The 24,637-nt window shown below is 44.2% G+C and overlaps 1 protein-coding gene across 1 annotated transcript in view; it reads left to right on the forward strand.

The window, feature by feature from the left end:
- The window catches only part of MAMDC2 (MAM domain containing 2), a 139,340-nt gene that overhangs the window by 81,250 nt on the left and 33,453 nt on the right, over positions 1-24,637 (forward strand). The window contains exons 7-9 of the mRNA XM_080820149.1: positions 569-662; positions 6,864-7,007; positions 9,514-9,779. Of these exons, the coding sequence (XP_080676275.1) occupies positions 569-662; positions 6,864-7,007; positions 9,514-9,779 (504 nt within the window). The remainder of the gene's footprint in view (positions 1-568; positions 663-6,863; positions 7,008-9,513; positions 9,780-24,637) is intronic.

Genomic DNA, 24,637 nt, shown 5'->3' on the forward strand with positions numbered 1-24,637 from the left:
CTCCGGGAAGGGCAGTGGGAGAGCCTGGCCTGCTTTCGGCAAGGGGCCTGTTCCTCCTCCAATTGAAGGTCATCATGCAAACTGTCGAGTCTGTGGTTCTGTCAGAGAGTGACAAACACTCAAGCGAGGGGGGATCCACCAATAAAACACAACTTAGGGCTTACTAGTCCCTCCCTCTGAAAGAAACTGTAGATCAAGTCAGGAGCTGCCCTAGATTTAGGAACATGATTCCTAACAGGTACTTACAACTTGCCATCACCTGGCTTGATGGCCACATCATTTTAAGTCATAATTAAGAGAGGCCCCTGGATGACTCAGTCCACTGAGGGTCTGACTCTTGGTTTCGGCTTAGGTCATGCTCTCAGAGTCACAAGTTTGAACCCTGTGTCAGGCCCCACGCTCAGCGTGGAGTCTGCTTGGGATTCTCTCTCTCCTCCTGCCTCTCTCTCTCTCTCTCTCTCAAATAAATAAATAAATCTTTTTAAAAAATCTGTAGATCCTAGTTAAGAGCTCTGAAGCCTGACAGAAAATATGTAAACCTGTAACAGTCCATCATCTTCCCCGGCAGGTTATTTTTGAAGTTGCTTTCAATGGTCCTAAAGGAGGATATGTTGCTCTAGATGACATTTCTTTCTCTCCTGTTCCCTGCCAGAATCGGACAGGTAAGCATTCTCTTTCTCTTCCGGATCCCATATGGAATTTTCCTTTCTTGGTAGACGCCTGGGGTCAGGACTTGATTTAATTCCTTCTAATTTTCTCGCCTCTCCTGTTATCTCCTCCTTTAAAAAAAATTATTTAATCGAATAGTCATTTTTCCGCTACGTTACTCTTTTTTCCCCCTCACAGAGTGAATTTAATTTTTCTGACAGCACAGGCCAGTTGTCATGGGGAGCTTTCACCGTCCCTGCCTACTAGGTAATGAAAACTAAAGAATATGAAGACATTCCCTCCCCATCTTTCTCTTTAAAGCATATCTTAGATCCATACACAGGTGGCTGAGTAGGTGGAAAAAACTCTCAAACTCCACTGAATAGAATGATAAAGACTCTTTCTAATTTTAGGTACCCAAGACCTACAAATATCTCCGTGTTTAAAGATGTTAATATTTGGTATACATCATCCCTATGACATGTTCATGATATTTATATCATGGACTTAATTTAATTTCTCTTTCTAAGTAAATCCTCAAATTCTTTTATCGTGGCCAATTTTGTAATTTCCATAAACTTGGTGTTTGGAAAAGAGAGGAAATTCTTACTTTCTGGGAAAATAAGCAGATCATTCAAAGTACATTAAAAAAACAAGTGTTCTAGGGGCATCTGGGGGACTCAGTCCGTTAAGCGTCTGCCTTCAGCTCAGGTCCTGATCTCAGGGTCCTGGGATGGAGTCCCATGTCAGGCTCCCTGCTCAGCAGGGCGTCTGCTTTTCCTTCTCCCCACCCCAGCTCATGCCCTTTTTCGCGATCTCCCTCTCTCTCAAATAAATAAATAAAATCTTTAAAAAAAATGAGAAGTCAACAAATGTTCTAGAATAAGAAGGATAACACGATATTCATGATAACCCACGTAAATGCAACTGACCTTACCTTTTAGTGAATTTTTTTTGAAAGCCCCCAGGGAAAAGTGGTTGTCCCATCTTATTAATGAGCCTTCATTCTGATCTTCAGCGCTTGGGAAGTAAATTTTTGAACCTGGCCTTTGAAGTCTGACTTTCACTTTCACTTTCACTTAGTCAGTGTCTAATTTTATATGGCTTAAGGTATATTCTACAAGCAAGGGGACTGAGAAAAGTAGTATTTTCTACTTGAGCTAAAGTGTTACCCCCAAATTAGAAACACTGTAATGTGCTAAAACTAAATATTAGTTTTTACTAATTCTAATTTTAAAAAAGAAAAAAAAAGCTAGTGAGACAGAACGAGACTATGCATATTTACTTATTTTCATTAAAATGATTTAATCCAAACTGTAATCCCAAGATTAAAAGAGTCTCTAAATTGGACAGAACACAGGAACCAACGTCGTTTTGTTTCTCTAAATTGGGCTGTTCCCTAATCTTATCAGCTAATATTTCAGTGATGTCAATAGTCGTTTCACAACCTCTTCATCGTTATTTTTGGAAAGTTTCTCCTCTTTGTCACCAGGCATTTACATTGAACTTTTCTATCTCCAAGTTATACATACAGGAGAAGAGGTGTTTGTTCAGTATCCGCAGGGGACAGAGGGTGGGGTGACGAAGCAGATGGGAGGTCACAGTGTCTACTGAACCATCTTACAAGTAATGTTTGGAAACACTCTTCCTTTTAAAAAGACAGAATCTGTGTGAGCGCTTTCCCACTGACTGGTGAAGAGAAAAGAAAGATTCCAGCCAAGTAAGGACTATTTATTAAAAGGGCTGATGGCCCCTCAGTCTGCGAAATTCAGCCCACAAACAGACCCTTTCTCTGCAGGGACCACCAATCCACATTGTCCTGTAATGAAGTTAGCCAAGGCTCCATAATGGTCTTCAAAACTTCCCAACCTGGCATCTTGGCCTTAAAATGGTTTAATGGTGTGATCTTAGCGTTACGTTCCTGAGTCAGGACTCTGGATTCACATCCCTACTCTGCCACTTACAAAATATGTGACCTTGGGCGTGTTAATTAACCTTTCTGAGATTCTGTTTCCGCATCTGTGGTTCGAGAGGTTAGAAGACTCTGTTCCATCCAGTTGGGAAGATGATGAATTAATGTCTGTGAAGCCCTTAGCCGAGTATGGCACCCAGAAAATGCCTGGCCATGAGGCTTCATGTTATTTACTTAACTTTCAAAATATGCCTGTCCCTTCCCTGGGGACCACAGAGTCAGATCGAAGCTGAAGAGAACCAGCAAAGGGCACCGCCTTGGTGAATGGGTGAGCAGGAGCCTGCTTGATGCCTTTCCTTCAGCAGCTGTGGACCAGATTCTGAATCTTAGACACTGAGGCCTCCATTTTTCATACTTCATCTCACATTTCACAAATAGTCCATGTCCTTCTGTTTCATAACAGGTGCCAACATTTTTTTCCTTATCTTGGGTAGCTCCAGACTTGTTGTCTCTGCTTTTCCCAGCTGGATCTAGCATTTTCTTCCCTCATCTCCCCAAGTAGGCTGAGACAGGAATGATTTCAACATATGAAGCATCTCGTTCCCACCATCTGGTTGGGCTTAGAGTTAATCCAGGCTCCCTGACCTGGGACCCGTCCTAGAGTCACGGGTATTAAACAGCGGTGTCACGTCACCCCCCCAGTATTCCCTAAGGACGCTGCCAGAGGACAGACCTCCCCACTCCCCCTACTTGAGTTAGGGCACTTGCCTTTCCAAGCCTCTTGCACCCACGACCTCTCTGTCCACCACCATGTTTGGCCCAGTGCCTACATCTTAGGAATAAGCTCTCCTTTTAGGCTGTGAATCCCTGAATGGCTGGCAGGTGATTCCATGCACTTGTAGAGATCCCATCTTAACGCCCAGCCCCAAACTGAGAGCTCCCACTGCTTTGCCATCCGCAGGCCCAATCTCCTCTCAGGGCCTGGGTCCAGCACACCCCCAGGCCAGGAACTGGGAGGGTCCTGACACTCATGGATATACCCCTCTCAGGACATCTGCCTGGGCCTAAATCCCAGCTATGCCCATTCCCTAATAGCACACTGCCCATTTGAAGTCTGGTGGGAAACCTGGCTGTAGTTGTTGCCTTGGTTACAGCTGTCATTGCCTTAGCTCAGACCTCAAGTGTCTCCACGGCCTGGTCAGCGGCCCGGCCCCTGCTCTGCAAGATTGCTCAGTCTGGCGCCTGGTCCCACTCACTCTGTCTCCAAGCCAGCTTTGAGTGGTCTCAGCCTGCTTTCGGGCTGGCTCATGCTAAATCAAACCCCTGTGCCAGTTTAACAGCCTGCAGAGCCTGCCGTACCCGGCTCTCTCGAGCGTGGCAGGGGCTGGGGGTGGAAAAGGCTGCTGATGGGCATTTAGATCTCTCGGGCGGACGCTGAGTCCATCTCCATGAACTTCAGGATGAGAAATGCTGCCAGAGACCTCTCAAAGGCAGGGCCCTCCTCTTGATTAAAGTATCTTCAAAGCCTCTCATTTCTAAAAAGTTTGAATGTCAGAAAGGAAGTAGTTACCTACATCTTACATTGAGATGGTACCTTTTTGCTCAAAGGGCCTTTCTTCCACACACCCCCCGCCCCCCCCAGTTTTTTCTGACCAACTGATGTTCAGGTGCTTCTGACTGCCTCTGAGTCCTCCCTGCATTTTGACCAGGTCGTTAATGCTCGACTGTCATGGCCGCTCGGCCCAGGCGCTCTGAAACAAGCCTTAAGCAAAGGCTTTCCATCCACCCCCGATCTCTGGTGAGCTCATTTTGGGTCACAAACAGGCCCTCTGGCCCAGGCTGCAGGAATTAGACACTGACTCATAGCAGAAGCAGCACTCTGGTTGAAAAAGATGTAGGCTTTCAGCGATGCTTTTGAGATTTTCTTTTTTATCAGAGACCTTCTCAGGACCCCAAACAAATCCACCTCGAAGACTAGGTATTTAGCAAAAGACTATAATCACATTCTCAGAAACATCCTTTTCCGCATGACTCCGTTTGTCACCATGGAGAGAACTGAGCCGTGCTTCCTTTTAAGTTTTAATACCACCTCTTGCCTCTCCTGGATGCCTCGTAAATGGGTTACAGTTCTCGTGTGACTGCCCAGGGGTATATTCCTTGGGATTTATCCCTGATGAGTGATTTCACTGACCTGCTATTCTCTTTGTGCATGGCTCTTGGGAGCCAGATAGCCATCTGTAGATTGTGGGTTTTCATCTACTTTTTCATTACCAGGTAGCAGAGGGGTAACTAAGAGTGGAGACCAATATGGGGTTTCCCCTGGTTGCAAATCTGGGGGGGAGGGGCTGGTGTCAAAGGAGCCTTGTCTGTATGACATCATACTCGGTTTTCAAAGACTTTATCTTCACGGCTTAAAGATACTCCCTGGTGCTCCCAGAGAGTGTGTCGGCAAACAGCAGTGTGTAGGTGAACCCACCAGCATCAGAGCACTGAGAAAGGTCTTCATTTACTTTTCTCCTCTCTGCTTTGTCAGTCAGGGTGCTCGCTTTGCACCCTTGCAAGGCCATGTCACCCAAGATGTGATTGGGATCCAATTATATAGCAACCTTTTGTTCCTATTCTTTTCTTTTTTTTAAATGTGGTGTTGGTCTCTTTTTTTAGTTTAGTGTTTTTAAAACTTAGTTTTGTATCATTTTAAACTCAGACAAAACTTGCAAGAATACTCTCAAGAATGCTCAGAGACTTGGGGCGCCTGGGTGGCTCAGTGGGTTAAACCTCTGCCTTCAGCTCAGGTCACGATCTCAGGGTCCTGGGATCGAGCCCCACATTGGGCTCTCTGCTTGGCAGGGAGCCTGCTTCCTCCTCTCTGTTTGCCTGCCTCTCTGCCTACTTGTGATCTCTGTCTGTCAAATAAATAAATAAAATCTTTAAAAAAAAAAAAAGACTCTTCACCCAGATCTAAAAATTGTTAACATTTTGCTGCAATTGCCTTATCGACCATGTAAGAGTAAGATGTAGACGTTATGCCCCTCTGCCCCTAAATACTTCAGTGTGTATTTTCTAAAACCAAGCACATTTTCCATGTGCTATCAGGTAATTATAAAGTTCAGGAAATTTGGTACTGATACAATATTATTAACTAACGCACGGCCCACGTGCTAATTTCACCAGTTGTCCCAATGCTCTCTTTTATAGCTCTTTGTTTTCTTGGACCAAGATTGAATCTCAGGTGCTTTACAGCATTTGGTTGTCATGCCTCTTTCATCCCCTTTAATCTGGGCCATTTCCTCAGCCCACGTCACTGTTCTCTTCCTTTGGAAATTGAGGAACTGAGAGTATAGTGACTTTTTGTCCATAAACAGCTCCCTGTTTCATCAGGTCACTGCTCCCAGAACTCAAATGTTTCTCTAGAGGTGATTTCCCAGTTATTCAAAACAGTGTCCTCTTTCTCTGGCCCTAAAAGCTTAGACCAGAGTATGTGAGCATGTAGAACAGATCACAGTTGGCTACATCGAATGTGTCCCAAACTGTGGCTGTCACATCCCCTCAGACAATTTGAACAGCGAGATTCACAATCACTTGTTGCTATACCAAGTTATTCTCAAAAGAGCAGAAATTTTTTATGTTCCATTCCCTCCAAGCAATCTGGAATGAGGTGGTATTTATAGACCAGGGTAAATGATACCAGAACTCAGCAAAAGCCAAAATAATAGCAGTATGGGTGATGAAATTGGTGTGACTTTTTGAACAGCGTGGTTTATACTGAGCGGTGATTTTCTTCAAGCAGGTCAGCTGTACTGCTAATGTCAATTATAAATAGACAGCGGCTGTGCTGGTGACACAGAGATCGGTCAACAAAGGAAAATTATTTCTGGAAAATATTATTTCTAAAAGACCTGTCTGGGAGAGAAATTAAAAATTCCTTAAAATCTTTACCATTTTCTTTCTCTTTAATTTTCTGTGACTGAGTTTTGTGTTGTGAAGAAGTATGTGAACAGTTGCTCCCCGTCTTTACATTTTGAAAAGAAATTTCTTTTGAAGTCTGGTACTTCTTTATTTTTTATAGAGCATGAACAGGGCTCCTTCCCTCCATCCCTTAAGGGAGGAAAAGAGCAATCTGCCTGTCGTGATGAGATGTTAGTTTGAAGCTAACCTGCCAGCGTGCCATCAGGGTAGAAATATTTTGTTGTGTTTTATGTGTTCGGTCTCCCTGGCACAAATGTGTACGTATTTGTCAACCAGTTGAAGGAGTCCTTTGAGACCCTAGGGTCTGGCTCTTTAACTTTGCTTCTCCTTTGTTCAGAGCTTCCTTTCAGTGTTGTGGAAGCCAGCTGCAATTTCGAGGAAGATTTCTGCAACTTTTATCAGGATAAAGAAGGTTCAGGCTGGACCCGGGTGAAAGTAAAACCGAACATGTATCGGGCCGGAGATCACACGTCAGGCAATGGTAAATCGGGAGTTTGTGCCTGTGGGGACACTGGGGGTGGGGGTAGTATTCATGCTCTGTCTGCCATTCTTACTCCACATCTCTCAAGACGGCCACTTAAAAAAAAAAAAAAAAAGGCAACTGTAAAGAAGTAAAAACAATGGGTAATCTTGTGTTTTGCCTTTTAAAAAAAATGGCATTTAATTTGCTGTGCTAGCATGACCGCCTGCCAGTTCTTTAAACAGCCAAAGCTTTGGAAATTATCTTGCTTTTCCCTTTACATAGAGAAGTGCCTTTAAAAAGCTAGTAGATTCCAATTACAGGAAACATCCAGAAAAAGCAAATCCATAGAGACAGAAAGCCAGTTCTTGGTGGCCAGGGACTGGGCAGTTACTGTTTAATGGATATAGAGTTTCATTTTGGGGTGATGAAAATATTTTGGAGCTGGAGAGTGGTGGTAGTTGCCCAGCACTGTGAATGTACTAAATGCCACTAAACTGTATACTTTAAAGTGGTTAAAATGGTAAATTTTATGTTATGTGTATTGTACTCAATGAAAAATATTTTGTGAGGCTATAAAATCTATTGGAAGATATGGGGGGGCACTTGATGGTTATGTCTACTAGGAACTGTAAGAAACAAGTTTGAGCTCCCCTGTATAAAGATTACCTACCTAATCACTTTGATAGCATCCCCTGTGAAGCCCATTCACGTAGAGACTGGTACAAAGAGCTTGTTTTCAAGGGGTAGTGTCTAAGTCACTTTATTCAATGGCTGTTTTTACACTGGGCACTGGGGTGTGCTTACCATACACTGAGAAAACTTACGTTTCAGAGCATCTTACTTGCACAGGCCCTGGGACGGGCCTCGAGAGGGGCCCCCACAGTTTTATACTTGCAATCATAAATTCTTTTCTTAGAGGTGGCCTACCTTGTAGAAATACAGACACTACAAAAACCTCTAGTCATTGGCCAGACTCATCAATCAGGTCCTTCCCCCACTGGCTAACAATCATTTCAAAGGGCAAAAGAGATGTTAGACAAATATATACACAAATAAACTTACAATTACCCATTGTGGCACATGCCATGAAAGAAATGAAGAGTAGGCTTTGGGAGAGCTGTGGTGTGTGGCAGACCAGAGTCAGCATTTGGGATTTTTTTTTAATAAAGGAAATGAGAAACCATCGAAAGGTTTTAAGTAAAGGAAGAGTAGAATTAAATTCAGGTTTCAAAAACATTGTTCTGACTGTGTATGGCCACCTATATTAGTCTGCTCAGGTGGCCAGGGTGACCTGAAAAGCAGAAATGGATTTTTCACAGTTCCGGAGGCTGGAAGCCCAAGATCGAGATGCTGTCAGGGTTGGTTTCTGGGGGAAACCTCTCTTTCTGCCTTGTAGAGAGATGGCACCTTCTCACTGGGTCCTCCTGGCCTTCACTCTGTGTGTACCAGTGGAGGGAGAGAGGGGTCTCTGATGTCGCTTCCTTCTCGGGGACCTATGGGTTCTATAGGATTAAGGCCCCACCTGTATAACCTCATTTAAATACCTCCTTAAAGACCCCAATCTCCAAATACATTTACATGGGGAATCAGGGTCTCAACCAATGGATTTGGGGGTGGGGGTGGACACGACTCAGTCCATGTCACCAATCACGTGAAATAACCCGAGAACCTTTTGCCAGATGAATTAAATCACTGGGTAAAACCAAACTACACACCAAGACTGAGGGGATCAAAGGGAAATTGATGCGGGAGGAGCAGGAAAAGGCAAAAAAGCAAAGTAGGCATTATTTTCTTCCTCTCTACCCAGGTTTTCTAGGATACGTGGGTCTGTTTTACATTTACTGTGGGGGTGGTGGAGCAGCAGGTGGGAGGGGAGGTCCTTGACCTTGTGTTTCTTTTTTGTTATTTAAAAGAAATAATTATTCTTCCTTGGATCCTTTTCTTGCACAGAAAGGGTACTTGAGAGATCTTTTCTTGTAAATGACAGCCTGAAACAAAATAGATCTGGGGGAACCACGCAATTCAGTCCCTAACAATACTCATGTGAAATCATCAAAATTCCAAGGACTTCCAGGCCAGCCTGTGATCTCTCTATCTCTGCTGTTTGCTGCAGAGATAAGAAGGAAAAACCGGTCTGGCCCTAACTGCTTTAGGACCCAGTACTAAGTACTTGATTGACCCAGGCAGCTGGGGAACCAAGATGATTTCATCCCTTTTGTTTCATGAGAAACACAAATCCTAACTGATGACCAGCATCTGAGCATACGCAGATGGGAATCTATACTGGTTTGTGAAGTTTACTTAGAACTGAAGAAGTTTTATTGGTAATAGAGCCACATGATGTAATCTGTCACTTAAGCCATAGATAGTAAGTACAAAATTCGTTCTATCATTTAAAGCCTATGGGAATAGTCTCTTTTGGCAAATCCCACTACATTTAACCAAATTTTCACACTTGACCCTCTGGGCTAGATGATTTAAGTTTGTCATTGCTGATAGCTTCAATGTTTTGTCCTGTTTGCAGGGTACTACTTGCTGGCCAACACAAAGTTTACATCTCAGCCTGGCTACATTGGAAGGCTCTATGGCCCCTCCCTGCCAGGAAACTTGCAGTATTGTCTACGTTTTTATTATGCCATCTACGGGTTTTTAAAAATGAGTGACACCCTGGCAGTTTATATCTTTGAAGAGAATCACGTAGTTCAAGAGAAAATTTGGTCTGTGCTGGAGTCTCCAAGGGGTGTTTGGATGCAAGCTGAAATCACCTTCAAGAAGCCCATGCCTACCAAGGTATAGTAGACCCAGGGCAACACTTTGACCCTTTGTTCATCTTCGGTTTCTGGGCTGGGTTAGTGAATATCTGTTTAATTATTTTCAACTGGAGATGTGTTTATTTTTCTTCTGACAGCCCCACCGCTACACTCTAGCCGAGCCATGCACAAATTATATTATCTACCAGTTGTTTTCAGTTTCCTTTGTCTCGGAATCATGGCCACCTAGAGTGTTTGCTTGTTTATTTCTTAGATTCCCTGAGAACAGACCAAAGACAGGGAATGCATGAACAGTCCAAGTTCAACAGCTAAACTTTTATTTGAAGCCCCAATTATCTCTCTCCCTCTCAATCTGCCATAGTCACAAAGACACACGCACAAGCCCACACACACATAGGAATACTAATTACTTTACTATAATTTATAATACTAAATGACCTTAAAAGGATGAAGTCAGTGAGCCTGGTTTTTCTTTGAGGCCTTAAGGTCAGCAGCCTGTGTTAACAAGAGAGAAGCATCAGTAAAAAATGAAAGCCAACCCAGATGGAGAGTTTATGTAAGGTACCATCAACTGCTGATTTTGACAGCAATGAGAGGACAAAGAGATCGTGACTGCAAAGGGAATATAAAAGAAAACTATAATCTCCCAACTTTAACAAATCCTAAACTTAAGGAAGGTTTACAGAAGTAGTAAATTTGGTCAACTACAACCCAGATATGAAACCAGTATGGAAAAATCCATTTTGTTTCAGCCCATCATTCAACCAGAAAATGTCTTTCTACTTGAGCCAATTCACTCTGAGCAGGAATGGACTTCAAAAAGGATGAGAAAAGTCTCTTTCTTCAAACAGATGACTCATAGAGTGGGAACTCAAAAAATATTGTTGGATGAACGGATCGATCAGTTGATTATGTTTATTAACCAGGAATTACTCAAAGTGCAGGCTCCTTAGGGGCAGATACAAACCTGGAAGAGTAGTAGAACCTTCTTCACAAGTGTTAATGGCTGAGTTTCTCTTAGTTTTAGCCATCCAGACAGAACATAGCTTCATCCTTCTGTAGTTTTCTGCTGAGGAAATTTGGCACACCAGTCCCCTCATAATGATGCTTGGTTACTTTTAGTCCATTAGAATACCCACCAGGGAATGATTAAATTTTCACAATGATGAATCAAAGATCTTTGAAAATCTTTGCAAAGTTCTTTTCCATTGCTAGAAATTGTGATTATAATGACATGGCAGCCTCCATGACTTACTGACCTTTTTTTTTAAATTTATTTATTTATTTTAGAGAGAGAGCACGAGTGGGGGGAGGGGCAAAGGGAGAGGGACATGGAGAGAGTCTCAAGCAGACTCCCCGCTGAGCTGCGGAGCACGGAGCCCAATGGGGGGATCAGTCTCATGACCCTGAGATCGTGACCTGAGCTGAAATCAAAAGTCAGATGTTCAACTGACTGAGCCACCCAGGCACCCCCATAGCTTACCAACTTCTAAAAAGGGGTGAGCCAATTTACGATACTTCTCTCAGAACATAAGCCTACAAGTTTTGTCACAGTCTCATAGATACAGCTCGTATTATGGTTATGCTAACTAAAACAGGTAGTTTTTATCGTAGGTCTCCCCTTCTTAACTCTGTAACACTTGCATCACGTGACTAAAGTGAGATACTTCATATATCCCTTGGGTAGTAGAGGAAGCTAGTTAATGTTTCTGGTGCCAAGTTCCTACTCCTTCCTAGTCTAGACTCCACGCTCTTTAATCTATTGCCTCGCCAATTCCAAACATTTCCTGAGTGAGCCCGTCTTTCCATAAATGTCATCTGTCCTTTGCAGTGTCATTGAATTTCCTCTTTGATCTGTTAGTCCTGAAGGTAGCCAAGCCTCTCTGCACCTCTTGGGGATCCCAAAGGCTTAAATTGTTTCCCCATTACCAGTTATAGTTACGGTAACACACACACACACACACACACACACACACACACACCCCTACCGGATTCACATAATCAGGGCTGCACCAGAAAGTAAGGAAATTTTTGTTATACTCTACTCCCTGTTTTGCTAATGTTTTTTAAAAGGTAGGGGATATAATAAGCATTTTATTCATTTGGCTTTCATTTGTTTATTCATTCCCTTGTCCATTCCTTTATTTAACCAGAATTTATTAGATACATGCTCAGGGCAGCGGATATAAAGATGAATGAGACTCAGACCCTGCCCTTGAGGAGGAGATCACAGGTGATAGAAGAGTAGGAGACAGATATGTAAGCAACTAACAACGGTACAATCTCACTACCTCACGGAAGGGTCACATAGAGAAAAATAGAGTAGTTCTACTAACTGGGCAATAAAAGATAGTGACAAGTAGAGGCCCACTGGGCTGGTGTGTGGATGGTTAGTTTCAGGCCATCTGGATTCTAATTCTTGCTCGTGCCCCCGTCCACCCCACTTCCCCTGTCCCTCCATATCCTGTCCTCACACACATGCTCCTTTAGAGTGCGTCCGGCTCTTACCTGACACCCATGGATGACAGCAGGCCCCCCAGCCAGTGGGGAGGCCCTGGACCACTTGCCCTTTTACTCTTTGGCTGGCTTCCAGCCCCTCCCAGCAGTTGCTCAGTTCCCTCCCGACCACATGACAAAAAATGGATCTGGCCCCGGTGGGGGCATGGAAGTTCTTTCAGCCGTGGAAGGAACTCATCACGGATCTGGCCCCAACACCCCTGAGGAGAAGTTCCAGTTCAACACCAGAAAACTCGGGACACGTGTCAGAAGGTGGCGTGTGGTTTCTGGCAGGTCCCTGCTAAACAGAACAAGCTCCTTGGAGCATGAGGAAGCCGTCTGACGGCCACCCCAGGGACATGCATTAAGGCAGGAGCTATAGCTCACCTGCTTATGTAACATACACGGGTGGAAATAAGGGCAAATGGTGTTTCCAGGGAAGGGATCCAGTGAAAAATCAGAGCTGCCCTTACGACTCCCTTCCCCCGAATTCAAACTCCAGTGGCACTTCTTTTTATGGTGGTTTTTCTTCCTGATTTGGGGATACTTTCCTCTTTAATTTTAAATATTGTATTTCCACCTCTGTTTCTTGATTCATTAACTTGAATCGTGTTCCTTGTGATGAAAGATAAGGACTTTAGCTTATTTAATACTATTCCTTCTTCTTTTCTCTTGTTCGTAATATTTGGTTATATTTTGTTTTTAACTTTTGGTGCTTTTTACAACTTGAAAACACTTAACTATACACTGAACTATTTGGACCCATAAGCTCTAGATAGTGTCTCTTAACAGCCTCGTACGTGAGAATGAATGAATCTTCACCTCTACGTTTCCCTTCTCGGTTCTTGCCCCTCCCCTGGTCCAGATCTCACAGGCTTTCACGTTGTCATGGCTCATGATACTTATGTTCCTACAGTGGAGTCTTCTGGTTTTGCCAGCGGCTGGATTTCCCAGTGTGGGCCGCCTTGGCATTTGGAAGAGGACAGTTCTGCCTTTGGGGAGGGGCGTGCCTCACAATCCTGGGTTTTTCCCATCTGCAATTAATGCAACCCCAAATTATTTCCATACATTTCTGAATGGCCCCAGAAGTGCCGAACCATCCTTGAATGAGAACCGTTGGTCTGTAAGTTGATTCCGAAAATCAAAATGAAATCCTAACCTTACCTGCTGTCCACCCTTGCCCTGCTCCCATCTCTGCTCTGCCTGGCAGCAGAATTTTCATGAGCAAACCATCCCCCTCCCCGACCACCCCACCCTGGATTAACACTTCGGCTTCCTGTTACTCTTAGGAAAGAGACTCTATGTGCCCCGACAGCAGCCCCCTCCCACTCGCTCTATTCTAACCATCCTTTATGGGCTTTGCAATCTTAGGACTTTTTAAAATTGAGATGTAACTGACATATAGCATTGTATTAGTTTCAGGCGTATAGTATGGTTCAATACTTGTACATGCTGTGAAATGATCACCACCGTACATCTAATATGTCACCACATGGTTACAGATTTTTTTCCTTGCGATGAGATCTTGTAAGATCTACTGTCTTAGGGGCGCCTGGGTGGCTCAGTGGGTTAAAGCCTCTGCCTTCGGCTCAGGTCATGATCCCAGGGTCCTGGGATCGAGCCCCGCATCGGGCTCTCTGCTCAGCAGGGAGCCTGCTTCCTCCTCTCTCTCTCTCTGCCTGCCTCTCTGCCTTCTTGTGATCCCTGTCTGTCAAATAAATAAAATCTTTAAAAAAAAAAAAAATCTACTGTCTTAGCAGCTTTTAAATTTGCGACACAGTATCATTAACTCTAGTCACCACACTGTACATTACAGTCCCAGGACTTCCTAATTTTATAACTGCGAGTTTGTATCTTTTGACCCCTTCCGTTTGTTTCAGTCATTCTCTGCCCCTCACGTGTGGCGGCCACCAATTTGTTCTCTGTGTCTGTGCACTTGGGTTTCTTTTCTCTTTTAGATTCCACATGTGAGAGCACATGACATTTTTTTTTTATTAGTCCACTGAAAAGGGGATGGTTAACTTTATTTTTTTAATTATTTTTATTATTTTTAAATTTTTATTTATTTTTTAATTTCTTTTCAGTATTCCAGAATTCATTGTTTATGCACCACACCCAGTGCTCCATGCAATACATGCCCTCCTTAATACCCGCCACTAGGCTCACCCAACCCCCCAGCCCCCTCCCCTCCAAAACCCTCAGATTGTCTCTCAGAGTCCACAGTCTCTCATGGTTCATCTCCCCCTCTGATTTGCCCCAACTCCCTTCTCCTCTCCATCTCCCCATGTCCTCTGTGTTATTCCTTATGCTCCACAAATTGCCTTTCTCTTATTTCTTTTAGCCTTCATACCCTCGAGGTCTGTGTTGTTATAAATGGCAAGAATTTGTTCTTTTTCGTGGCTTCAATGATATCCTCTTATTCATAGAAATCTGTTTCTTCCTTACTTTTCACACTAGGAACCCCACACCTAGCAGCTACTTGGGTCACAGTTGCTTAGTAATGGCTGTGGAACAGCTCTCAAGTTCTGACTTTTGGGCAGGGCTTGTTGACCCTCATCACGGTCGGCTGGGAAGCTTTTAAAGTATCCATTGTCCATCTCTCTTCCTGTAAAAATAGAACCCTCGTGAGGACAGGGACCTTATCTTGGTCTTGGTCATTTCCGTATCTACAGAAATCTGTTTTGTTCGATAAATTTAGTTTGGTGTCTATGTGGACAACATGTAAGTAGATGAATAATGAAAAGAACGATGAAAAATAATTTTTTTAAAGATTTTATTTATTTATTTCACAGACAGAGATCACAAGTAGGCAGAGAGGTAGCCAGAGAGAGAGGGGGAAGCAGGTTCCCTGCCGAGCAGAGAGCCCCATGTGGGGCTCGATCCCAGGACCCTGGGATCATGGCCTGAGCCGAAGGCAGAGGCTTTAACCCACTGAGCCACCCAGGAGCCCCTGAAAAATAATTTTTTAAAAAATGAACGAGTGGACTTTCTAAGGCTGGTGAGCGGCAGAGCAAGGTTTCACCCACGTCTGTCCAGTTCTGAAGCCTGCCCTTTGACAGAGGTTTTTATTTTTTTAAATTATTTTTAGATTTATTTATTTATTTGAGAAAGAGAGAGAGATGGGGAGGTTGGGAGGGCAGGGGTGAGAGCAAATCCCAGGAAGACTCAGCACCAAGTGCAGAACCCAATGCAGGGCTTGATCGCATGACCTGAGATCATGACCTGAGCCGAAACCAAGAGTCAGACGCGTAACCCACGGCACCCCTCAGGCTCCCCCAGCACAGGTGTCTTGAGATGCTTGAGGTTTCTACCCAGTCTGGTCAAGTGTGAGTCGTTGGGGCCCAACTCAGAGAGATCGAACAGCTGTGTTTTTACCCCTGTTCCCTGGCTTGAGAGCTTTGTCTTTGAGTTTTGACTATACGTGGATTGATCCTGGTCCTAATTCTCACTGGTGGAAGTGTTGGGTAGGTATGTTTGAGTCTCTATGCTACATATTTAAAATAATGTCAATGACCCCTTACATTTGCATTGTTAGTGTAACCTGCTTTCGCGAAGGAGTCATGTGAGCTCAGAGCTGAGCTGGGAGGCAGTGTGGGCCTCAAAGAAGTCAGAACTGTTAGCCGCTCCCCACGTGTTCCTTTTCTGTCACTCCTAATACGGACACACTGGCCCACCTGTGCCTTCCCAGATGCCTTCCACTCTGGATGCTTCCATTCCTTTCCTTCCCCTGGTGGTTCTCACCCAGCCTATGTTAAGGACAATGGGCCGGTTCAGTTAATAACTCCCTATGTCCATAGACTGTCTAAAGTTCGATGGAAACTATAATATGTAGCTCTGTTTAAGGAATGGTAGGCCATTCTAGCAAGGTAGGCCGATGGACTAATTTTATCCATCTAATATTGTCACAGCTGCCCACAACAGGAACTTTCACAGAACGCTTTCCATGTGCCAGGCACGGTGCTAAGCATTCGATGTGTTCTACTTCGTTTAATGCTGTGGTGCCCTTGGAAGGAGGCAGTGCGGCCCCATTTAACAGATGAGGAAAGTTCAGGCAGAAAATTAAGGACATTGTTCAATAGCATGCAGAGCTGGCAGAGCTGAGAGGTAAACCCAGACCTTTTTGAATTCAGAATCCATGGTTTCTGTACCAGGCCATTTTGTGCCCCCAGCCCTGTGCTGGCAGAAGGCAGATGATCAGGCGAGAAAGAGAACCCAGCCCTAACTCAAGATTGGTAAAAATTCTTAGTGCTTTATCATCAAGGCTCAGTTGTTCTATTTTAGAAATACCTTTGGCTCCTACAAGGGATCAGAATTCATGATGGATCACTTCAGACAAAGGAGAGCTGTGGGGTAGAGGGAAACACAGAGTGATGCTGAAGGGTTCTCCTGCGTAGTTTCTCCGCCACTTACACCTTCGTCATGTGGGCTAGTCGTGGGGCCTTGCGGAGCCTCACTTTTCTTCACAGAATGAGGACACTAGTAGTACCTACCTCAGGGGACTGCGGTGGAGAACGAAGGAAATGTGTCGAGTAAAGGCCTTAGCGTTGCACCGGGTACATCATCAGCATCTATTAAATGAACTGAACAGAGACAGAGGGAGAGAGAGAACATGCCCGAGACTAAAGAATATTTTCTCCAGGTCCTGATCCCCAGCTGATTTTACAGGCAACATGTTTTTAGCATGTGGATAATTCTGCACCTTGATTTTTGCTCTGAAGTATTCTTCAAGCTAAAAATCGGGTCAGAGTTACATTTTTATTTTAATAGTACTAGGCTTTCCTAATGACATGGCTGCCTTTGCAGTCACGAATGCCAACAGTAGATTTTTTTAATGTCTTAGAAACATTTTGAAAGGCCTGAGTCATGAAACGGTTTTCTTGATCTGTTTTTCCCCAGCACGTTGCTAAATGGAGGGCAGGTAGTCAAGAGACACCTTGAGACTTTTACACACTAGGGATGATAATGAGGAGAGGGAACAATTCGCTCCAAAGTGCTTTTCCTAAAAACCAAATGTCAGGAGAGACTAGAGGGCCATTGTCAGAAATTACGTAAAGATGGAACACGAACTTTAGCCTTTCTGTGTTCAGATCCTTAGTTTAAAATTATTCTTGGTTTCTGCAGCCTGTGTGCTAGGTCCTGCACCATCTCCTGGCCTGAAGCTAGTTTTCTCTTTAACAAAGATCTTCAAGAGGTCCGTTAATTAGAAGCACTGCGAGCAACTCAATATTGTGTTCGTTAAATATTTCTTTTGGAAAAAAATGTTAACTGGCCCATTAATGAGGAAATGACCAGGCATTCTGTTTCAACCAGGCCCAGCTTAATCATCAGCAGGTTAATGGTCAAGCCTTCTAATCTACATCTTTACTCTCTTATAAGGTTAAAAAACAGATAAACTTTAAAAATCATTTATGGATTTGGAGAAAACCCCCATCTGGCCTGTCGGAGAAAATATAAATACATTTATTTTTTTACTAGGCAAGAACCTTATGTCAGTGCTTCTCAGGATATGTCCCCAGAGTACAGATCTTTTGAATAGTTCCATTGAAAGAGAGTTCTGTGGTCCAATGAGTTGGGGGACATTTTGCGTGCTCAGTCTCTTCCTTGTACACACCTGAAGATTCACAATGCGCGGTAACATATTAGAAACTCTTGTAAGTTCTACACTAAAGGATCTTGCTGCCCCTCATATAAGGTGGTAATTCCTTTAAAGTATTTAATGTAAAACCGTTGTCTAATGTGGTCCCTCTTAACATCACGCTACTATCATAGCATTTAATGCGTTACACTGAAATTGTCTGTTTGCCTGCCTATCTGCGTTAATCCGACCGTAAGGGTCTGGAGAACAGGGAGCCTTGTCTCCTTCATTCTTTAGTGTCAAATGTGAACATCATTCGGGAACAGGGTGGGTGTTGAACACAGAGTTGGAAAGGGGAACCCAGCTGTTAATGAATACGGGTTGATGGCAAGGACGAGTACAGAGGTCCAAGGAAGAAGCAAGATGAACTCTTTCCGCCGTGGGATCATATGAACCACCGTCACGTGTAGCCCAGCACCTGAGCAATTCATCCCGCAGGGCATATGAATGTGAACACTTACAGGCAGGACTCTCCCGCCGGGGCGGATGTAAGGACACGCATAGACACGTAGCTGCAGAGTCTGGTTTGGGGCTTTTTCAGATGATATTTATTAAGTCCAAAAGCTGCGACTCTTCTCTGGGAGACAACTTCCCTTCCTCACACGGAATCATTTCGCTATTCCCAGTGACCGGTCGGAGGTTTTACGAGGCCTCTGGATGTTCTGGATGCCTTCCGTGTCCGCCAGTGCAGCTTCTCCAGCCTCCATCCTGCCTTTGTGGTCAGTGAGTGACGTTCTCACTTCCGTCCCAGCCCTCCTGACTCCTCCCACCTTGGTCCTCTCAGTTTCTGGGAGTCTCAGCAGCTCCTTTCATCTCCCTCCCCCGCTCGCCCCGGGGTGCTCAGCACAGCTGCAGGAAACAAGACTGATTTCCGACGTCCCGTGCATACTTCCGGGAGAGTCATTACTCTTGTCCCCCCGTGACTTCCTTTCTCATCCCCCACCCCGAGACGTTCAGGTTCTTCTTCACCTGCTGGATTCCAGCAGGATCCTCCCCGCCTCCGTCTTAGGATGTGAGCTCACACGTTCCTGTCCCATACGGATGAAGGCTTTCAGCACAAACCCCTTCAGCTCTGTTTCTCTCTGAATCCTCACCTCCCTCTCTGGGTCGCCGGGGCACGTGACAGAGGAGGTATCACCCTCGTCCATCTACCCACGCGATCTCACCATCCTGCCACCTCTGGGACCTCATTTCCCGAATTATTCCTCACTCTCAAATTTTCAATGCCCAAGAGCCCTCTATACACTGCCCATGTATGTGGGCCGCACACACGAACAACCAACCGTTCCTTTTACATTTCTATCCATTTAAATTGCCACCCAGTCCCGTGTTTTGTGTTCAGACTTCTCGGAAAACACATCTTCCGTCAGACACTGCTGCGGGTTCTCATCCCCGAGATCCTCACCTTCTCACCACTGCCTCCCTCCCACCGAGTGTTTATCAACAACTACTATTTCCCATGCGGGGCACTGCAGGAATCATGCCCGAGAAGATCGTACCCTCCCGTTCTCTCCGGGTCATCTCAAGGGCCCCTTCCTCTTTGAATCTTTGCATCTTTAATAAGTCGTCGCTTGCCTCTTGCTTGTAGAACAGGAAGACTTGGCTTTAATTCCCGACTCCGGCGTTAATGGTGTAATTCAGAATGTCACGTCACCTCTCTGTGTAATAAGGACGTGTTTTAGGGTGCCCCCCCATCTCTTCTACCATGTGTTTTATTTTGGGGCATCTTAATGTCAGCAGCTGTCTTCACGCTGTGTAGCTCAGCCCTCGTGGAGGGCTCTCTGTTTCCTCTTGTGATAATCTTCTCTTTTTAGTTAAAAAAAAAAATCAATGAAATTTAAGTCTGTGACTTGGATTCGTGATTTTAAAATCTTCCTTTTAGGGGCGCCTGAGTGCTCAGTGGGTTAAACCTCTGCCTTCAGTTCAGGTCATGATCTCAGGGTCCTGGGATCAAATCCCGCATCGGGCTCTCTGCTCAGCCGGGAGCCTGCTTCCCTTCTGCTCTATCTGCCTGCCTCTCTGCCTACTTATGATCTCTCTCTCTCGCTCTCTGTGTCAAATAAACAAATATAAATAAATAAATAAAATCTTCCTTTTAATTTTGCCCTTTAATGATGAAAATGGGAGTAGATGTTAAATATCTAGGCTTCTGCAAGTTTTAAAGGCAACACTTAGAAGTTCATTCAACTAGAAGAGCAAGTCTAGTAGGTTTCTGGAGAGATTTATACATAGGTGGCCCTTGGATAACAAGACACGCTGCCATAAAGGAGCCAGATTAAGGAGATTAAGGAGCTAGAAAACCAATGTGTAGACAACACGCGTGAGAGGAGATAGATTTCCTGTCACATTTCATGATGTCGGGGAACATCGAGAAATGGCTACCCCAGGATATTAATGTCACGGCATAATTAAAGCAGGGCCGCTGAGTGCAAAGTAGAAATAGCAGGGTCATTAACTACTGACAAGATAATCAACACATTATAGAACAGATTAGGGGGTTTCTATACATAGAGTGTGGAAAATTACACAATCAAGTGGGACGAGTTTTAAGGTAGAATCCAGGAGAGGGGCTCAGTATGGAAAAGGAGCCTCTCTTGAGTTGTTCAGGCTAAACTCAGTGTCAGCTGTCAATCCAGGAACCCTCAGTTAATTTAAATATGAGCAACACAGGGTTGAGGCATCGGGTTTTCCCTTTCTCTCCTTTGAGGTATTTGTTGACGGCTTCTGCATTTCATGTCAACTTCCAGGGGAATGAATGGAAAGACTGGTTTGCACAACTGCTGGTTGCTAACACAGCTTACACAAGTGTAGCATTTGTGTCAGTGCATTCTTCTAGAACTTTCCCAAGGAATTAATCTCCTGGAGTATTGCTAGATTACTACATTAGTCTTCCTGGCACTGTGGAGAAATCTGAAAAGACAGCACAGGCATTCTTCCACCGTGGTTTTACTAATAAGCTTAATGAAGCAAGCATTGACTCCAAGGATTGTTCATAAACCTGAAAACACTACCTCCCTCCACACTTTCAGATTCCTATTCTTGGGAATATTTCCAAGTCTTGAAATGGCTACATTTTTAGGGAAACACTTCCCAAGTTCTTATGAGGCAACATTATTTTTTGATGTTCACGTTGAAATTCTCTGGGGATCCTCTGGTTTTCTGAGCTCTTAGACCAGCGAAGTATTTGCTGGCCTCTGGAGTTGTGAACTCAGTTCAGTTGCTTAAATTGACCATGTGTACATTAATAAAAACTCTCTACTCTCACCCAGGGAAGAGTACCTTCTTTCGTTTGCATAGACGACCCTGGCTTTTTCCTCCCTCTCTTGTGTGACTGTCTCTAGCAATTTTCTGCTGGATCTTTTAGTACCCACCTTTAGGAGAAGTCTCTCCCGACAGCCCCCAGTCTACATGCCCGTGGTGTACCCCACCACACTGCTCATGGGCCCTGACTCCTGTTTAATGTCAGGTGACCTGTGTGCTTATATAATGCTCAAGGACACACTACCATGTGTGGCTCACCTATTTCATCTTGGTCTTTAAACCAGGATGTTTAGTTCTCCCTTAGTTTCATTCCCCAGATAAGGATGACGTAGAAGATGTATCTGAAAGGCAAATGTCAGGCCAGGAAAAAAAAGTTGACAACGTATATGACAAACTCTTAGGATATTTGATGTATGAATTTACTCTAATAAATCAATAAGCAGAAGGTGAGCTAAGCAGTAGGAAAGTGGGCAGTGGATATGTACAGGCAAATCAGAAAAAAAGAACTATTGCTGTTTCAGTAAATCTTAATTGGTAGAGCACGTAACTCTTGATCTCGGGGTTGTGAGTTTGAGCCCCATGTTGGGGGCAGGGATTACTTGAAAATAAAAAGTTGAAAGAAAGAAGGAAGGAAAAAAAGGAAGGAAGGAAGGAAGGAGAGCGAGAGAGAGAGAGAGAGAGAGAGAGAGGAAGGAAGGAAGGAAGGGAGGAGCTACTGGAAAATAAATGCACAAACACATCCAACCTCATTTGTAATCAAATTTTAAAAAATGTAAAATAGCACATTTGTCTATCAAATAGATAGAAGTATTTTAAAACTATAATGCTCTGGGGTATTATTCTATTAATAATTATATTCATACTGTATACTCTTTGTATTGTTCAGTTTATCCATTAAAAAATCTTTCAATTTAGGCCCAAAATATGCATATATATGAGTAATATCTCATGTCTCATAGAGTATTATCTATGAATACTTAAAATACAGGGGCACCTGGGTGGCTCAGTCGGTTAAGTGTCTGCCTTCAGCTCAGGCCATGACCCTGGGGTCCTGGGATCGAGCCCTACATCAGGCTCTCTGCTCTGCAGGGAGTCTGCCTCTCCCTCTCCTTCTGCCCTCTCCCACTCATGCTCTCTCTCTCTCTCATGTTCTTTCTCTCAAATAAGTAAATAAAATCTTTAAAAGACTATATATATATATATATATATATATATTTAGTTAGTTACTTCCTTATTTACCCCGGAGAGGTGAGGATGTAAGGAAATAAGGAAATAAGGATTTTCATAAGCTCTAGTGTGAAGATAAATTGATATATCTAGATGACAATTCAATTACATGTCTCAAAATAAAGCCTCCAAACATGAATACTTTTTGGGGGGGACATGCAGGGAGGGACAGAGGGAAAAGGAGAGAGAGAATCTTTTTTTTTTTTAATTTTTTTATTTTAATAAACATATAATGTATTTTTATCCCCAGGGGTACAGGTCTGTGAATCGCTAGGTTTACACATTTCACAGCACTCATCATAGCCCATACCCTCCCCAATGTCCATTTCCCCCCACCACCCTCTCCCGTCCCCCCTCCCCCCCGCAACCCTCAGTCTGTTGCTTGACATTGAGTCTTTTATGGTTTGTCTCCCTCCCAATCCCATCTTTTCATTTTTTCTTTTCCTACCTCCCCCCAACCCCCCCCGCCTTGCATCTCCACTTCCTCATATCAAAGAGATCATATGATAGTTGTCTTTCTCCAATTGACTTATTTCGCTAAGCATGATACCCTCTAGTTCCATCCATGTCGTCGCAAATGGCAAGATTTCATGTCTTTTGATGGCTGCATAGTATTCCATTGTGTATATATACCACATCTTCTTTATCCATTCATCTGTTGATGGACATCTAGGCGCTTTCCACAGTTTGGCTCTTGTGGACATTGCTGCTATAAACATTCGGGTGCACGTGCCCCTTCGGAGCACCACATTTGTATCTTTAGGATATATACCCAGTAGTGCACTTGCACTACTGGGTATATATAGGGTAGCTCTATATATAGGGTAGCTCTATTTTCAGTTTTTTGAGGAAACTCCACACTGTTTTCCAGAGTGGTTGCACCAGCTTGCATTCCCACCAGCAGTGTAGGAGGGTTCCCCAAGGAGAGAGAGAATCTTAAGCAGGCTCTATGCCTAGCATGGAACACGACACAGGGCTTAATCCCATGACCCTGAAATCATGACCTGAGCCCAAATCAAGAGTCAGACACTTAACTGACTGAGCCACCCCAGCACCCCACAGGAATACCTTTTGATGCAAAATTCTACTTCCCGGGATGCATCCTAAGGAACTAAGAGTGGTTATGCACAAATATTTAGATACTAGTATTCATCCCAGCAGGTTGTGTAATACTGAGAAATTAGAAACTGCCCAATTATCCATCAATAGGGTTCAGTCAGATAGGTCGTGACAGGCTGTAAGGGCATAGTGTTACGCAAGCTTTAAGCCACAACCCTTCGTCCAGTCAAGGATCCACACTTTGCCTTGAGGATCAATGAAAATCAGGCCAAAAACTGTCTCTCTGTCTCAGACATGAGTAGGATGAAGGCAGTATTCCTGCTTGGGTCCCTGCTGTCCTCTCTTGACCCCAGAACTTTCCGAGCAGGGGTGAAGGTCAGGACAAAGGCCTACCTTCTTCCGTGTTTGCTGTTCAGTGACTGCACTGTGCCTGCCTTCTGGTAGAACCGGCATTCTTCTATCTCCATCCTAGTGAGCTATGGCTAGAGCTCCATAGTGTGATGTCTGTCCTTGAACGGGACAGTTAAATTGGTCATTACCTTATATTGCATGGGTTAGGGAAGGGTTCACCCAGGGATCCTTCCTAAGGGAGGTAGGCCAGAGATGAACGGGCATCGTTCTGTTCGGCCCACCTGCCTGCTGATAAGAGTAGGTGAAATGCAGGAAGGCATTCACACCCATTCCCTTTCAGTGATAACGAGTGACTGACGGGATAACGATACACGACAGTGTCCTCTTCATTAGCGTGTGAATTAGACTCTAAAGCACTAAAAATCATTTTTATTTTTTTAAGATTTTATTTATTTATGTGACAGAGGGAGAGAGGACAGAAGTAGGGGGAGGGGCAGAGGGAGAGGGAGAAGCAGGCTCCCTGCTGAGCAGAGACCCGGATGCAAGACTCCATCCCAGGACCCCGGCATCGTGACCTGAGCCGAAGGCAGATGCTGAAATGACTGAGCCACCCAGGCCCCCCTAAGAATCATTTTTAATATCACTACCTTATCTTTGTCTGGTGTTCGTTTTTCCAGAGCCTTCTCACATTTTCCATTTGGATCCTCCATATTAATTGTGTCGATTAGGCATTGTGTCCTGTAGTGGGAAGACAAGAACTTAGGAGTCAGACAGACCTTGCTCCCAAAACAAAGGGAAAGGGAGTGAGAACAGGTGCAGATGAAAATTAAGGTGGGAGGTGTGGCTGT

This window comes from Martes martes (genome assembly GCF_963455335.1).
Source record: "Martes martes genome assembly, chromosome: 12".
In the NCBI taxonomy this organism is placed as follows: Eukaryota; Metazoa; Chordata; class Mammalia; order Carnivora; family Mustelidae; genus Martes; species Martes martes.